This window comes from Aulostomus chinensis, chromosome 5, assembly GCF_037954235.1.
Source record: "Aulostomus chinensis isolate RoL2024-O1b breed Wild chromosome 5, RoL_Achi_v1.0, whole genome shotgun sequence".
Lineage (NCBI taxonomy): Eukaryota > Metazoa > Chordata > Actinopteri > Syngnathiformes > Aulostomidae > Aulostomus > Aulostomus chinensis.
Genome location: NC_141324.1, coordinates 30,492,011 through 30,509,713, shown reverse-complemented (window position 1 = coordinate 30,509,713; position 17,703 = coordinate 30,492,011). Strand labels below are relative to the sequence as shown.

Here is a 17,703-nt window from a genome sequence, read left to right as displayed (position 1 = left end):
ATTGTTTGTGTACGGACCTTCAACCAAACATGCAGGTTTTAATATCCAGGTAAAGCTGTTAAACACGTTCCTACGGCAGAAAGAGGCCAGATCTTAGTGAGAGTTTTGTTTTCACCCATGGAGATGTTCACGTTTGTGATGTGACCCCTTTCGTAACTATGGGACTTCAGATTCTCTTCGTGATCCGCAGGGTCTTCAGTCATATTTGACTGGACAACTGTTTCCTCTTTCCTTGCTGTTTCTGAGGAATCGTAGACAAATAGCATAGGACGAGGATTCTCTGAGAAGCTGGAGAAGCTGCATTTGATGAACTGTAGGACCGTATGAGACTGGACACGCAGGCCACTGCAGTCATTCTTAGACAGCTGGGGGGGGGGGCTGTTCATACACACCAGTCCTTTGGAACCGTCTCTGATTTACCAAAGAGGCTATCAAATATTGGTCTGAAAACGGGGAACTTTCACTTTAAACCATATTCTCAATCTCAAAGTCAACAACTCACAAATATGGATTTTCAAGCACGCACGTCCCTGTTGGCTGACCTGTCTCTGGCAGCCCTCCACGATGATGAGCTTCTGCTGAGGTGAGGTGCGAGCAAACACGATCTCCGTGTGGTTCTTCAGCAGGTCATCCAGGTACTCATTGCTCATGTGCTTTAGGTCCGAGCCGTGAATTACACAAGCCTTCGCATCCCTGGGAACCACACATATAAGCACACATGCGCACACACACGTGCACACGCACACACACACACGTGCACACTCACACACACACACACGCACGCACACACAGGAGTCAGCGATGGAAGCAAATGGACGTGATGACATTTTTCTTCTTTTTGCATAAGTTTTTCTTTCCAGCTGTCTCATTAACACATTTTCTTGTAATCGTTTTCATGCTCTCTTTCTCAAGCACACACATCTACTTTAGCACCTCACTGCCTACACACACTCACAAAAAATACCACAAAAGTTACTCTTAGACACTTGAGCCCATAGCTTAAACCTCCTGGCACACACGCATGCACGCACGCACGCACGCCCACCTGGGGTTAACTTGGCTCAGAGGGATGTTCAGTCTCTCAGCGATGTCCTCAACCGTCTCATTGCCCTCAGAGATGATGCCCACACCCTTAGCAATAGCCTTGGCTGTGATTGGATGGTCCCCAGTTACCATGATCACCTAACGACAGACGGAAGGCCCCCATAAATCCCAGAGCATCATCACGTTGAACCCCTCTGTGTCTCATCTGTGCGTCCTGTGTTACAGTGTGCTTGCGCTCCTGTACCTTACAGGCCTTCAGGGTCTATAAGTCATCCAAATGTTTCCTGAATGGCACCACGAAGGGTTAGAGGTTCAACCTCATCAGTGAAGCCACAGAAAAACAATTTTTCGTAGATTCACTGACCAAATGGCGTGTAAGACCTGTGTTTACTTTTGGTTAGCATAGTGTGAAGGCGGTCCACATCTCAGTCCCGTACTATGAAGAACATTCACGCGCATTCTCTCACGTGCGGGCTGGCACAACAATATCATCTGCTGGAAATGGATCCTGTCAACCATTTCAAATCCTTCGTTTGAGGAACGCACCAACTTTTAGAGAAACTCCCCGAACTCTGACAGGAAGAGATACAATTTTCTTTGCAGATGCATAAGGAGGCTAAGAGAGCAGGAGAATGCTAGTTAGCTCAGCAACACAAGTGGTCGTGTGTGGGAAGTGTAAGCGTGTGGGGTTTTAGAGAACACGTATCATCAAAATGTGTAAGGATGAAGGCGAAAAACAACGCCATTGCCTCAAGTTCATCACCTGAACATGAGCAATCTGACATTGACTTTCCTTTTCAAATCCAAAATTAGAAAAATTCTATTCTGATTTCAGGGTGTAGTCCTTACTGTTGTTGCTTTCCCCAAAGCTGAAAATCCTCATTTTGAACCTCCGGCCACGGAAAGATGCTATTTAGTCTGGTCTTGTTCTTCGAGCGCATGCACTGAATATCTTGTCATCAGCTTCTTCTTAGCAAAACAGTGTGATTTATGCATTGATTCACAGCAATATGGCCTCCTCAGAGTGATCGTTTTCATTTGAACTCAATCTGCAATTTGAAGAGATATTTGACGTGCCAGTTTCCACTCTAAAAGGCTCAACAAATGAAGCTCCAGGAAAGGCTTTTCAGGAACTACAATGAAGAGGGAATCTGTAAAACCAATTACCTTGATGCCAGCAGAGCGGCATTTACCCACTGCGTCAGGCACAGCGGCACGCGGTGGATCAATCATGGAGATGAGACCAAGGAAGCAGAGCTGCTCAGTGGGGAAGTTCATGTCGTCGCAGTCGAAGGTATATCCTCGAGGGAACTGGGATGAAGACAGACTCAAGTGGCAGAAGCCTGCAAGAGAAGAGGGATCAGTCAGGTAACTGTTCGTAACTGACTGAAATGACACCTGAAGTATTCTGCAGCTTTCGGAATAAAGGCTGGAACTTTCAAAACTAGACTGACTTTGCATGACCCCTCTGGATGATTTAAGTGCGAGATACATTGAGGATGCTCCAGAGAAGTTTGCTGCTGCAGTCTGATCAGAACAAAGAACGCCAAGAGGAAGCAGGTTTGAGGCTTTTCAACCTCGCCAAAATACTGCGCTGCCATCTGTCTGTAATCATCCTGTTCCATATTGTCATTTAGCTGTGGATGCAGAGGAAGCTGAGAAAAGGCCATGCTTGTAATTACTTTCTAAATTCCAGTATAACAAGTTGAGGCATGTTTTCTCATGGTCCATTTATCACATGATCTAAGGAAAATGGCACGTAGTTAACCTGCTCTGAGAAAATGAGCTTCTTAATTTCAAAATAAGACAATCAGCCCGATACCGTGAGCATTTAAGAAGGTACGAGCACGACCTTTCTCAGCCTCTGCACGCTCCAGATCTGAATTACAAAATAAATCTGGCACTTACTTACAGATTCAAGTCAGAGTGTGTTGATCATTTTGATATACAGCCCCTTCTTTAAAACACTGCTGCTGTTTGAGGTTATATGACACCAGTCTGTTGCAGAACGCCAGGATGCTTTATAACCGTTCTGTGTAACGAGAGAGACGCATCATTTGGCAATGGCAAGACACTTTTACGTCACTGCAGGGAAACCTCAGAAGTAAAAAAGTGCCATCCGTTTTTGATATGTCTGTTTTTAAAAGTGAGATCATCAATGGGGAAGGATATTTCCCTCCCATGTATATTATGAGTGTGTATTATTGAAGTGACAGACTTGATTCTGGTTTATTCATTTAAGATCCAAAACCTCTATGTTCTTTATCTGCTAAATCCCTACAGAGGAGAAAAGATAAAATAACTAAATAGATAAATAAATAAATAAATAAAGAAAGAAAGAAAGCGCCCCAGGTTAAACAGCAGGCTCCGTCTAAGTGTGGAGAACCCTTTCCTTCCCTGAAACACCCAACCCATCATCATCATTACCTAAGGCATAATTGAATGTAATCATTTTAAGGATTTCAGGAGTTTATCTCTGAAAATTGCACTCCTCCACATTTGCTGTTAGAAAAAATAACACCTACTCTATCAAAATGATGATAGCGCATAAAAATTACCTGTGGCACTTTTTAAAAGACGCCTGGCTATTTTTCCTTTAGTTTTTAAAATGATGACATTTAAAAAGTCTGGATGCTAAACACTTGAAAGCTTAACTTTAAGTAATGACGCATTTTGCGAGTTGATCACAGATGTTCAGATGGATACCGATTTGAAAGAAAGACCTGAATAAATGAGAGAGAGGAGAAGCCGGCTGGATGCAGCTGCTTCATCGCAGGTGCACCGCCTGCTTCGTAGAATTAAACAATTAACATTCAACTGTTCACTGTGGTGTTTATAAAAACGCTGGGTACCAGTTGCTCTCAATTTTAGATCCAGACTGGGAGAGGAAATGAGCTAAACGACTCTGATGGAGGGTTGATTGTCGGGGTACAGGTGGGCGGAGCTTCAGGCACAAAGATGCTCAACTGGTGTTTCAGTCACAACTAAATGCAGCGTCTGCATCGAGAGGACATGGCAGGAGGTGTCACGATTTCCATTATGAATTAGAAATCGATGAACATGCTGTTTCACGTTCGACCCCTCCAAAAACAAACTCACAGACAGAGACGCCGCCACTAGCACGTTAGCATTAGCAAGTAAGCGAGCCACCGTGGCTGCTGCCTAAGGTGGAGAAGCATCGACCAGAGCCCCTCTCTTTTCTGAAATCACCGGGGTGGAAATATTTCGCATTCGCTGACAGTTAAGCATCAATCATACTCTGAGGCAGACACACTCACAAGCAGCTGAGGAGCTCAGACGTGTAGCACCGGAGTTCCACATGTGCACGCAGCTGATTTTGTTCAACGGCAACCACAGCGCTGAATGAGTCTACTGAGTTTCTCCAGAATCCACATTCAAGCTAGCTGGTGACAGAGGACCGTAAGATTTATGGAGCAGAACAGCCGTAAACACACAGAAACAGAGGCCTGATGATCCACTGTGATCAAATCTGACGATAAATATGTTTGAGGAGTTTAAACAGGAGCCTGCTGGTAGAAATACAGCTTCTCTGATGACTGACACGCCGCTGGGCTTACATGGCCTCCACTGCAGACTGTTACATTGGCGCTTGTGTGAAAAGATCTACATTTTAAAAAAGGCCTTCACGTTTTTCACCGTAAACAAATATGGAGGCTTTATATGTCACACAATACACGTGATACAATCAAGCATATCGTTTAATGTAACAATTAAACATGTAAATAACAAGTCAGCATCATCAGGGCATCAATTATCTTTCATTTTTAGAAACTTTTCGAGACTTCATAGGCTCGCAGTGGTGAAGAGCACCTTTCTGCTGGATTTTTTTTTAAGTCAATAACAAAAATGGAATTGAATAATGACCTAAAGAATCTAAAGTTCAGTGAACTTTGAAGACTCACAATCGCCCTCATAAATTGGGTCAGACATCGTCATCAGCAGAGTAACAGCGTGATGTGTGAGGAGAAAGAGGAGGCAGTGCTTGTCAGGTGAATGTGAATGCAGGAGCTGATCCAGGAGTCAGCATCCTCGGAGGGGTGTTACAGCAGGGCGGCAGCGCATAAACCCCTCATTACAACATTTGAGAGTTCAGCGGTGTGAAGACCTTCGGTGCTGGTCTGCAGAGACCATTTAGTTCTCAGCTCTGGTTTCACATCAACCTGTTTATCTTCAGGTTGAGATTCCTGTGTCAAAAAAGTTCATCTCTGGATTACAGCTTTCCACACATTAACCAAGGACACTAGGAAAGATAAAGACTGTGTCCAGTCGCCTCTCAACATCTCTCGACTCCAAGAAAAGCTGATAGGTGCCTCCAAACATACCCAGCACTCTCTCTCCCAGTCCTCCCAGCTCCAAATATGCATTCTGGAAAGCATCTTTCCAGTTGTCATCAAGCGGGAGCTCCTGGCCGTGGATCATGATGGTGCTGCACCTGTGAAATAGACATTTATAAATGATGCTCTTGCAACCACTGGCAAAACATTGCCTCTGCCTTGGCAGATAACCTGGCTGGACTACGACCTCCATTACACAGCAAATATTTATGGATTCATGTAGGCGGGAAGGGAAAACACTATTCCTGGACAGAGGCATGCACACTTTTACTAAAAGCTTTGGGTTCCAGTTTTCCAAAGGTCACCCTTGAGGGTTATTTGAACCAGCTGGGCGGGTACTGATAGGAAACCATGGTAGGAATACATCATCTACGTAACTGAACAATACTGCATAGGTTCACATCATGTTAATTTTTTTAAGGAATTTTAAAATAATAACTAAAAGAAAAACATGAACCACTCTGTTGACATTACACATGCTGGGTCATGGCATAAAACGCATGAGTGGCACAGATGCATGGGGGTATGGATATTTTAAAGGAGCGTCATTAAAGAGGCTGTGGCAAGCAAATCAAAATTAACAAAACAACAAATCTTACTATGAATATATAATATTTATTTATTTATTTTTGGAAAAAGATGGAATCCTATTTTTACTGTATGACAGGTGCTGCTGGGGTTGAGCACCTCATGTTAATCGTGCCTGTGTTGTTCATTGAGTGGCACAGCAATGAGTCCGAAAACCTGGAGATTAGTTGGAGTTGTTGAACTTGTGATTTCCTTATCTCAAAGCCAGTGGGATTTTTAGTAAACACCTGAATGTCTGTTGATAAGATGTTTTATCTAAACCATAAATTAACTTGATGAACGTTGTGTCTGACAAAAGGCAAGTTGCCCAAACAAGACGACAGCCATGGGATCTCCAGAATCCCCCAATGTAGCAAACCTGTACATGGAAAAGATGGAGAGTGTAGCCCTGAGACATTCAGAGGCCCCCCGCCGAGACATTGGTTCAGATACGTGGACGACACCTGGGTCGCCATCAGGAAGGGTGAAGTTGGGCCTTTCACTGAACACCTTAACTGGACAGGTGGTGGACAGGAACATCGCATTCATGAGGGAGGATGTCAAAGACAACTGTCTGGCTTTTCTAGACTGTGCAGTGCACATTGAAAACAATGGGGAACTCAACATTGGGGTCTACAGGAAACCCACCCACACGGATCAGTATCTCCTGTTTGACTCACACCACCCACTCCAGCACAAACTAGGGGTGATCTGAACTCTCAAACACAGAGCACAAAATATCCCTTCTAAAACAGATGGGAAGAGAGGGGAACACAACCACATCCACTCGGCTCTCCAACCTTGTGGCTCTCCGAACTGGGCTTTCATTAAAACTGCCAAGAAGCCCAGGGAGGACAAGAAAGATGAAGGCCAGAAGAAGAGGAGCGTCATCATCCCGTATGTGGGAGGGGTTTCAGAGAAGCTCAGAAGGATCTTTAACACACACCAGATCCCCGTGCACTTAAAACCCAGCAACACCTCGAGGCGAAAAATTGTCCATTCTAAAGACAAGGTTCCAAGGCACAAACAGAGTAATGTTGTTTATGCAGTCCAGTGTCACGAGCAGCGCTCTGACCAGTACAGGGGAGACACAACAACAACTGCACAAACACAAGGTGCCACGCAAGAGAGCCACAACCTCAGGCCAGGACTCAGCAGTCCACCTCCACCTCAAGCAGAAGGGGCAGTACTTTGAAGACCACAAGGTGCGCGTTCTAGCCAGTGAGGACAGATGGTTTGAAGGGGGTGACAGAAGCCGTTCATGTCAAACTAGAACACCCATCTTTGAACAGAGGAGGGGGCCTCAGACACCACCTACAATGCCGTCCTTAGATCCTCTCCAGGAGGTGCAGCGAGCATTCACGCCTTCACTTAGGTGACCCGCACGACCCCCCACCCAAGAGAGCTGGGAGGGTAACAACCCAAAACTGAGGCCAACGACTCACATGACCACCTAACGAGCCTATACTTCTGGCCATACCACCACTTGTTTTCCACCACCCACCTGAGTGGATGTATACCTGATACCTCCCACCAGATAATTAGCGCTTAAGAAGCTTCTTGAATGAGAGGAGAAACAAATTCACTTAAAAGAGGAGAGTCCAGCTGCCTTTATTGATTCTGTTTGAGAATGACGATGACCTGGATGACTGAGAATATTCACAAATACTACTGACGTCATCACACAGTAAACAGAAGACACGAAAATATAGTTGTGGTGATACTGAAGTGTCAACGGTGTAAGTTGTTCTTACCATAACGTTAGCTCATAGCATAACGTTAGCTTTTAACTTGCTTCAAGTTATTGCTAAAAAATCAGAAAGGTTGTGTTCATTAGTGAAGATTATCATGCTGACCAAAACGTTTATCTCATAAACACAAGTTAGCCTGAGAGATTATTTTCTGCAATAATCCAAAAGCATCATATTTTAATTGAGGGAACCAATGGTGGTGCTAACTTCAGAGTTAGCCTAAAGAAATAAGTCATCCTGGAACACACTATTACTTTAAAAAATAAACACAATGCTGTACTAAAGACGACTTAAATTGATGTGTATATGTAAACTAAAGTAAAAAATGGATTTTTGACACTGGCGGCCTCACCCCTGGCTGGCTATTAGAAGGAATGCAGGATGAAAGCATATTGCCTTCACTTCTCAGCCCTGGAGGCTACATCTATTTTTTTCACAGTTTATATGTGCTCCCTACATGTGAGATGTACTACTGATCCATTATTGATTAACCAACCTGTCCAAGATTCTCTCTGGCGCTCCCTTCATGACCAGAATATGACCAGAGGGATTGTCGTCCGCTTCATGGATGGAGAGCTTTAGGAAAGGGGAGGGGGAGGAGGAGGAGGAGGAGGATGATGACCGGTGAGGACAAATGACAGGATTCATGGCAAAATACATTCCTGAATTCATATCTGAACTGAGTAGGATATACGTCACTGCAGGTTTTGGAGGGGAAAGGAACATTCAACGTTGATTTTGATGCAGCTGGTGTTATTTTTCAAGTCTCATCAACTCTGACTCGGCGAAACACACACAGAAAGTCTTATGTATTAGCCATGTTGAGGGAGCATTCATTCACACACATGCATTTATGTAGCGCTACACCTGCATAATCCCCCCCCACACACACACACACACACACACAGGCGCGCACGCACACACACACAGCTACCCACACACTCCCTAGGATAATTTGTATCTGAGTCACAGCATATCTAATCTCAGAAACCCAGAGCAAAATTGCTTTTTTTCTCCCCTCTCAATACAGACATTCCTTTTTTAATTCAGGGAAACAGGTGCACAAAACGCGTGCAGGAACTCCTTTGTTTGCTTCAACACCACTCTTGTGTTATTCATGTGCAAGTCCAACCCTCCAGACGAGCTGGGAGAGACTCGCGTAGACAGTGGAGCAGAAACCCTCGACGTGCTTTAATTGCTGTGGCGCCCTTGACCACTGTGTCAATGCGCGTAAAGTTTATTTGAAGACTATTTCATGTTGTCATGTCCTGTTTTAACATAAAATGTTTGCCTATGTTGTTGACTCTCACAGGATGCTACCAGTCGTCCTGCACATCTCTGGAAAACTCAGGTTTCCTAGCAAGGAGGACAGCAGCAGAGCGTTGTACTAAAGCACATTTAAGAATGCATTAAAAGTCCAGCGGGCGTTTAATGTGTCATCACAAATAAAGACTGCATGTCTGCCATTTAAGCGTGCTGCTGCTGGGGTGCCAATTATCTCATTCAAAGTCTATCTGAAATGGAAAACATCCTTTTAACCCTTTTGTATAGATCCTTTCTGTCCTGTTCACCTTTTCTAAATTATTCGCTATCTGGGTCCCCCGACAATCAATTGCTATGTATGTTCAATCAAAAATCCAATCTGTTGACACTAAGGCTGTACTGGCTTGCAGATCCTCAGCTGTGAGGGGCTGGAAGCCAGCAGCGCCTTGGTATTGAAACACCAGTTAGCTAGCTAGCAAAAATAGTGCATTGGTGGGGATTTTTTTCACTGTTTGCCACATCAAACCCTGTTTTCTTCCCCCAAAATACCATAACTCAGGTCTGTTAATGTTGAGGAAAGATGATGCTCAAGACTTCTTAACAGAGGACTGCTTCATACATGGACCACAAGAGCCTGTCTATCTACCTGAGGGATGCTGCTAGCCCATCAAAGCCTCACCCAACATTATGTGCTGATACACTCTGGACACGCCCACCTCTCGGCATTCCAATCAGATTCCTCTCAGTAGCATCAACTTTCCACACGCTGCTCAAATCCCGCAGACCTGTTCAAAGATAGCGGCCTCTCATTCTCACCTACTTATTGGTTAGACGATTCTTGGGTTGATTTGCGGGTGTACACAGCTCCTTCTGAGCCAGTTTGTGATCCACGTGTATTTTTTTTAAAAAATATGTTGCCAACCGTGTTTGTGGCAGCTTCCAAGTATGAACGTGGAACTGCATGAATGTAAAGCAGCAGCACGCTCAGACTATCCTCTCCAGATGGAAAAAGCTTCAATATTTTATCCACATGATTCATTAATGGCATGTCAAACGACGTTGTCCTTTCTACCTTGATTATAATACCCATTTAAAGCACACTCATGGAAATGTAAAACAACCGTAAAGGATAAGCGTGTGCATAATTAATAAAATTACAAAAAGACAACTGGACAACATTTGAAATTATCAGGTCAGACAGCAATAAAGTGTGAAAAGTCAAGGGTAGAAGTGTTTGACAAGTAAATGCATGTTTGGTCTTGATGTCAGCTCGTGTTAGCAGCAGCTCCCTCACTCAGCTATGATGCAACATGGTACCTGGTACTTATTGGTGGAGTTGAATGGGATCTCTGCCACTTTAGGGTTTCTGGCTCTCATTTCACGAACACTCCCACAGCACAGCTCGACACATTTCAACAGAGCCGACTCGGATGCGTCACCCGCCGTCTCCCTCTGGGGAAACACACATTAGCACATTCACTCACATATGCATATTAAGAAATGAGGCTTGTCTGAGTCACTGTGCGTGTTTATCACATGTCAGCCGAGGAGCGTTGGATTGGATTTGTGTGTTAAACCAGCCAACTTTTTGGGGAATACGCTTATTTATCATCCTCCCCAGAGCCAGACACAAAGATAGATACACTTCTCTCATCCGTGGGTGCAATTGCAAGCTGAGACGCACAGGGAATAGATGAATGCTAGTTAGCTTAGCACAACGAATGGTAGTGGATAGGCTGTGTAGCATTCTGCTTCTAAAAATCCCCAAATAGAACTTTCCTCTGAAACTTGCAATAACATCATTAGGTTTGTGCATAGCATTTGTTGAGGAGACTAGATGAGCAGCTGCTCCTTCTAAATACTACAAATTAAGCAGGAACTACAGGTTTTGGAAGATAGGCAGGCGAGGTGGAGGTATGCTAACCTGACCATCCACTACCATTCATTGTGCTAAGCTAACTAGCAGTCAGCTGGTCTCCGTGGGTCTCAGCTCTCTATTACAGCAGAGGAGGGAAGGCGATCTCTCGTCATGTCAGCTCGAGGTTGGATGGATAACAATTAACTCATGTTGGCGTGTTTCTTTAAAAAAAACAAAACCTGCGAGAATATTCGTCACATCTATCATGACTCTCATTAAAGATGCAGGTGGTTAAGCAACGTCTGGTCACGGTGGTCTTATGTAACAAAATATTGCTCAAGCAATCAAAGTAAAAAAATAAATATTAAAAAAAAACAAACACCAAAACCTGTTTTCTTTTTCCACCCTGAGGATTGAGAGCAATTTGGTTAACTTTGATTACTTAAGCCATGCGTGCTGTTTGCAGGAGCTGTTTTTAGATATAAGGATGAAAAAAAACAGCAAGAGGTAGGAGAAGTCGCATCATGTGAGAGAAATATTACATCATCGCCTACTGGCAATGACAAAGTTGCTGCTCAGCTTGAACTCAGGTAAATGAACTTGTTTACTGTGTGTGAGTAATTACCAAAATACAGGAGCGAGCCAAAGTTGTTTGAATATGTGGACATTTAGAAACTGTCCAATTATTTGGACACGTCTGACACACTTGTATCCTCGCCAGGCCTCTGTTACATGAGGCTCAGCATTGATTGAATGCGCATTGCTTGATATTTGTTTTGGGTTGGTTTTTTTGCAGCTCTATAGCTTGTGACAAAGCTGTTTATGGGGTGAATAATTTCTTCTCTTCTCCTTTGAAAACCTGTAAAATCCCAGCTCAATGAAAATTTTTCAACGGATCACCAAAAATCATCACGCTCCTAGAGCAAATTTATTAAAATCCACGCTGAGCTGACCTGACACACAATATACTAATGCGAGCTGAACCAAGACAAGAGATTTCTCTTCGTTTCTGTTTATTCATTCATGAACTGCCACAAAACAAGGACACACGCTCCACAAGATTTGTCCTTGTTTGTGCCTTTTCATGAATGAATAAATAGATCAAGGAAATTCCATTTCTCTGCCTTTCCGGGTGCACACGGGGACTTGTTCTGGTAATGGCGGTGGGGTCTGGGCCTTGATTGCTGTGCTTGAGTGCTGTCTAGAGACACAGCTGTAACTTAATGCAGGGAGAAAGCCCGGACACCTCCGGGGGCTGCAGGCTACGGCGGCAGGTTCTGCTCCCGCGGGAGTCAAGAAGCTGTAATCCCTGTCGCTGAGAGCCACGCAGAGCATTTCTTCAGGTCAGTGTATCACAGGTCGCAGGATAGTGGGATATTATTGACTTTAACTGCCCAGCAGTGTGTGTGTGTGTGTGTTTGTATCAGTGTGGGGGAGTTATTTCCAGGGCTGCACTGAATTCTCTGAGTGTTTAACTGTGAGAGGAAGCCTAGGAGTGTTGTGTGAGCCAGTGTGTGTATGTGAGTCAAATGTTATTGACAAATTATTATTATTTCCAGTGAGTGCCTTGTGGGTGTTCATTTAATCAAGTACTTCACTTTAAGTACAAGTTTGACGTACTTGAACTTCATTTGAATACATCCACATTATGTTTGTTCATGCTGAACTTATGGAGCGAGAAATATTGCTCCACGACACTAATTTATCATTCATACTTGCTGGTGAATGTTATTAAAATTTAACATGAAAATATATAACAAATATACAAAATAACCCAACACTTAATATCCCCAATGCTTATTTACTGAATTACCAAGTAAGACGAGATAACGAGCAGCTCAACTGTAGATCAAAAAAATGTGTCAGGAGCTCTCAGGAAAGGTGGAATAAATAGGAACCCAATCAAGGCACAACGAATCTACGAATGGACACAACAACAAGAGAGCAAATGTCTCAAATACAGCCTTGGTGCACTCGCTAAGTAAGCTGAGCTCCAACTGTTTCATGTTCTGGGCTCTTCACGCTTCGTGACATTCACAGATATTGCAGCTGACATCCAGAGTCTAAAAAGATGGAAAAAATAAGAGTAAATTATTATCAATACACTTTTTTTAAATGTTGTCTTGTTTTGGAGTTGGGCGGTTCTTGACTTTTTTTTTTTTTTTTTTTTTTTTTAGTAAAACCTGTATTTTTGCTGTTTGTTGGTGTTACAGTAAAATAATTAGGGAATGTTACCAATAATCAGATGATGTTATTCACTTGACTGCTTTCTCAGGAAACATTGGGGGGGGGGGGGGGATTCCATGCACAAGAAAAATGAAAAACTCATTGAGAAATTACCTGGAAATCCGCATTGTTCAACATTAATATGACCGGGATTTATCACCGCCAAAGACGTGATCAGAAAACAAGGGGGAAACATCACAACATGACCAGAAATCTAGATTTTAAATTATTTTAGACATAAAGGTCAGACCAGCGTGTCCACATTTGAGAAGCCTTTCACGAGCATTTATACAACACAACACTTAAATTGATCTAGTCCTCATTTTACTGGGGCCCTCAAGAAAGACCCTCAAGGACCCCTGGGGGTCCCTGGGCCTCACTGAAGGCCCCGGGACTAATTCACTGGGCTATTTGCATTGAGCCGGCTGTACTACACTTCAGTGACAAATATTACACGTTTCACCCCCCTCCCCCGCACTACATGAACTCACAACCTTTATCAATACCTAGATTTCAGATAAGTATTTGACGTGCAAAGTCTTTTATCAGTTAATAAAATAGGTTGTTTTGCCCGGTGGTGTGTAAACTCATTCAGGAAAGCTCCACCTCAAACAGCTACAACACTGAAGTGCTGCTTCGATCATAATACCTCTAATAGGGGCCCGCCGCTGCCTAATGACAGCCTTTGATAGTGATTTTAAAAGGTACGCTACTCTTGCTGATCATTACGGTGAAGGAAAGTGTCAGCCAAGTGTAAAAGTGTCACTCTTTTATGTATTTTTAATTGGCCGGGGTGACCTGTGGAGCTCGCTGCCTGGAGGAACGCCAGGTTACAAACAAAAATGAAAAGATAAACTGATGCACTTGTACTTTTTTTTCGTCCAATCTTCATGACCTTGACCTGTGAAGGAGAATTTTTTTCAAGTTGTCCAGCTTAAAATGATCGAAACACTTCTAAAAGGTTTGAGTGACAAGCCACTTGACACCACCCTGATGTTCATTCCAACCTACTCACAAACCATGTCGGCAAAATCACTTCTTATGAATAATGTGCATCCATTATTTGATGCGAGACCTGCTCCTGGTGTCTTTGGATTAGACTGAGCTGGTTCCACCTCACTGATTTAAAGAGTGGAGATGAATCATCAGGCAACACACTGCAACGTTTCTGAAGGCTTGTTTTGGTGTTTGTGTGTGGAACCTTTAAGATGGCGAATTCGTCCTGTCCGGCTTTGAAATCAGCTCTGTTGCACAGGCCGGCCACGCGAGACAAAGCAAACCAAGTAGCCGAGCTCTTGTCAAAACCCGAACCTGAAAGAGTAGCAGAGGGAACTGTGTTAGACTTCTTCCTCTTTTTTTTTTTAAGCGGGGCTCATGCAGTATTTATGCCAGCGACTTAACTCTCAGTTCACAGCGTAGTACTGGATATGTAGTAGATAAATAAGAGAATTGGGGTCAGTTAATTTGAACAATCGCTTTTTTCCCCTCACAAAAGGGATTTTTGAATTCCCTCGTCTGGAATGTGACATCCATTTTAAACAAGTCTTGAAAAATACAAGGAAGATTTCTCGTATCAAAATATCAACCCTCCCACCCAATCGAACTGAAAATTACCTTCCTTCTCTCTGGAGTTGGACTGCATTCATTTTTCATTTTCACCTCGATTCTCTAGGGTGGTGACTCTCACTGTTATTCTGCAAACAGAATTCAATAGCGCCGTGCGGCCAGGGGGCGGCTCCGCCATTTAAACAGATGAAGTAGTGCTTAAAAAATTCACCAAAGTGGAAAACAGCTGAGATGATTCAAACGGTGTGTCAGTGACTGATGGATCGTTGGCGTTGCAGCACTGACAAACTAACAAAGTAAGCTGTACAAACAGCTTTAATGGGTGTCATCAGTTTTAGTTATGGCTCAGCTGACCTTTAGCTCCGTTTTCGAAGCGCTGCTGAATCAATAGTGCCCATCCATGTAAAAATGATTGACACGCAGCCTGGTAAATGAAAGTCCTCAATCACTAGCTTGACATGCTTGCCATTTTCCCACCACACTGATGCAGGTTCATGAGCCCTTCAAGATATTCTGAGCCAACCGGACCACGTTCCTTCCAGTTTTGAGCAGAACCATGACATCATCAAGGAAGGCCGATGAGCGGCGTCCAAACCAGGGCGGCGGTGGTAATAAAGCAGGTGGATGAAGGGCAACAAATACACACACTAGATAAATGAGACTAGAAGTAAAACCTGACCACGTGACCCGAGCAGGTAAAGTTTACGAGGACATATGGCTCCCAGTTCCCAGGGGGAACCAGTCAGAACGAGTTTCACTGGCTCACATGTAGGTGACACCACTCCTGGGTGGGCCTGGGCCAGGAGGGGGACAGGACCCGATTGTGGGGTTCACCCACACGAGAAAGGGTGAGAACACTTTGACTGATTAAAAATCGGGTTCTCCTGTCAGGAGGACATACTGTATCCATCTGTGGATACTGGATGTTACTATGGTTACACCAGGTTGTACCGAATATTCCAAAGCACAAGAAAAAGTTTTGATATTTTTTCCACTTAACATCCAATGTAGTTAACATCCCGTCTTTGCATCCTCGTGATCTCCGATAAAGAAGGCGCAGTTTAAGTACCTGATTTAAAAAGCAGGTCCATTACCAAGTTGTAATTACATTTATCCTGAAAATCCCAGTATTGTCAGTGGGAGCATGATCATGTAATGCTCCAATCTGTTGAAGGTTAATCTCATAATCTTTAAGATTCAATTTGTAAATGTGTTCCCCCAACATTCACCACAAATCTTCATTTAGGATGTTATTTTTCACATTTTCCTCCTGGAGAGGTCCACAACCTTCATTTATCAGCCAGCGGCCGCCGCTGCGTGCCGAGTGTCAGTGTCTGTCTGGAGTTGTTGAACTTGACAAAGTGATGTGTGAACGACTCCAAACCTGCAACACCTGCACAATAGCCTGTACTCCTGGAACATAAATACTGTGTTTTTCTTCAGCGCCGCCTTTGTCAGCACTGCTGGCATTTGGAACGCACAGACGTCTGACTCAGTCCTCATCGGTATGCATGGAACACCTGTCTTTTGTCTCCCCAAACTTTTGGTTAAAAGCTTCTCTGAATTTTGGCTGGTTTGTCGTTGTTTGGTAGGAGACAGGAATACAACTGGGAACTCTGGGAAAAGACGTGTTTGTAGCTGCGGGTTGTGCTGCGTTCTGCATACCGCTGCTTAATTAATTCAAGTAGAAGTCAGGGCTGCAATTTTGGATGGCGGTGTGAACACTGAACAGATGAATTTCAGCAGGTGGTCCTCCACTTCCCCCTCCACATTAAACACAGTGTCCTTCCTTCATTGCTCTGAGCTGCTTCATCTTTCCTCCAAGCCCTACCCTTTCCTCCCTCCTTCCTCTCTCTCTCCCTCTCTTACCGCGCTGATCCTCAGTGGTGTCCGCCTCATGGATTTGGTTGTCGAACCACATGTGGGCCACAGTCATGCGGTTCTGGGTCAGTGTTCCCGTCTTGTCGGAGCAGATGGTGGAGGTGGAGCCCAGAGTCTCTACGGCCTCCAGGTTCTTCACCAAGCAATTCTTCTTCGCCATTCGTTTGGCAGTGAGAGTCAGACACACCTGGGAGGACGGCGGGAGGTGAGGAGGGGGAGAGAGGAGAAAAAGGAAGAGAAGGAGGAGGAGGAGGATGAAGGAGGGCGGATGAGGATAGGCAGGCATGAATGATTGTTAGTCGATGAGGGGAGAGAGCACGTGTACGCGGCAGAGCATTCAAGTGTTTGTACATGTGAAACCATGCATGGTCCAGGTGTCTGCAGTGTGTGTGTGTGTGTGTGTGTGTGTGCGCATCTGCACAATTGTCTAGCTCGTAAACAGCAGGTGCAAAGGGAAATAAAATACCATGAATACACACCTTCCATATGTTTTAAGAGACACATCAACACACATCAATTCAGGCTGACATTATTACTCACAGAGCAACTAATGTTCCACACGTGTGCGCGCTCACACGAGCTCACACACACACACACACACGCGCTCACACGCGCTCACACACACACACACACACAAATCCACTTCCACACACAACTCAAGTGCACTTAAACCCAAAGCAGGTGAGGAGAACAGTCTCTGGTAGTTAATCTATTTTTGGTGACTACTGAAATGTCGACTGCTGGCGGTTCAAATACCAGCTGGCTTCCACCTCGCCTGTTTATTGTTGCAGAAAAAGTTGGATGCACTTGGACATGTGAGCAGCTTCAACCATCAGCAATAAATCACCAGCTTTGCTGTGTTCTGTCGCATCATCTTTAACATTCGTGGAGGGCGAATTAGTGCTGAGGAAAAGCAGACATGTAACTAATGACACTGATGCGGGCTGAGTTCCATTTAGAAAATCATTAAAGGAGAGAAAATGGCACACTTAAATCTGCGCTTCTCAATATTTTCATATTAACAGTGGATCAAATGACAATGTGCAGCGATGCGTAATGCATAAAAAGGTGTTGCTTATAATGAAGAACCCACTGAGAGAGATGATCAGAATCTGCACTTCGCCTCATCACTGCGCTTCTTTCCGGGCTCTCTTGCCTGGTCGGTTCTCCGGCTCTCTTAAGTGCTTTCATC

General features: G+C 44.1%; 1 protein-coding gene across 1 annotated transcript in view; it reads right to left on the bottom strand.

Moving 5' to 3' along the window:
• The window catches only part of atp1a2a (ATPase Na+/K+ transporting subunit alpha 2a), a 45,720-nt gene that overhangs the window by 14,357 nt on the left and 13,660 nt on the right, over positions 1 to 17,703 (bottom strand). Inside the window, exons 9-16 of the mRNA XM_086204564.1 lie at positions 16,500 to 16,698; positions 14,266 to 14,375; positions 10,298 to 10,432; positions 8,214 to 8,293; positions 5,388 to 5,497; positions 2,212 to 2,387; positions 1,046 to 1,182; positions 543 to 693 (exon numbers count right to left, since the gene is read on the bottom strand). Coding sequence (XP_086060690.1) covers positions 543 to 693; positions 1,046 to 1,182; positions 2,212 to 2,387; positions 5,388 to 5,497; positions 8,214 to 8,293; positions 10,298 to 10,432; positions 14,266 to 14,375; positions 16,500 to 16,698 — 1,098 coding nt within the window. The remainder of the gene's footprint in view (positions 1 to 542; positions 694 to 1,045; positions 1,183 to 2,211; positions 2,388 to 5,387; positions 5,498 to 8,213; positions 8,294 to 10,297; positions 10,433 to 14,265; positions 14,376 to 16,499; positions 16,699 to 17,703) is intronic.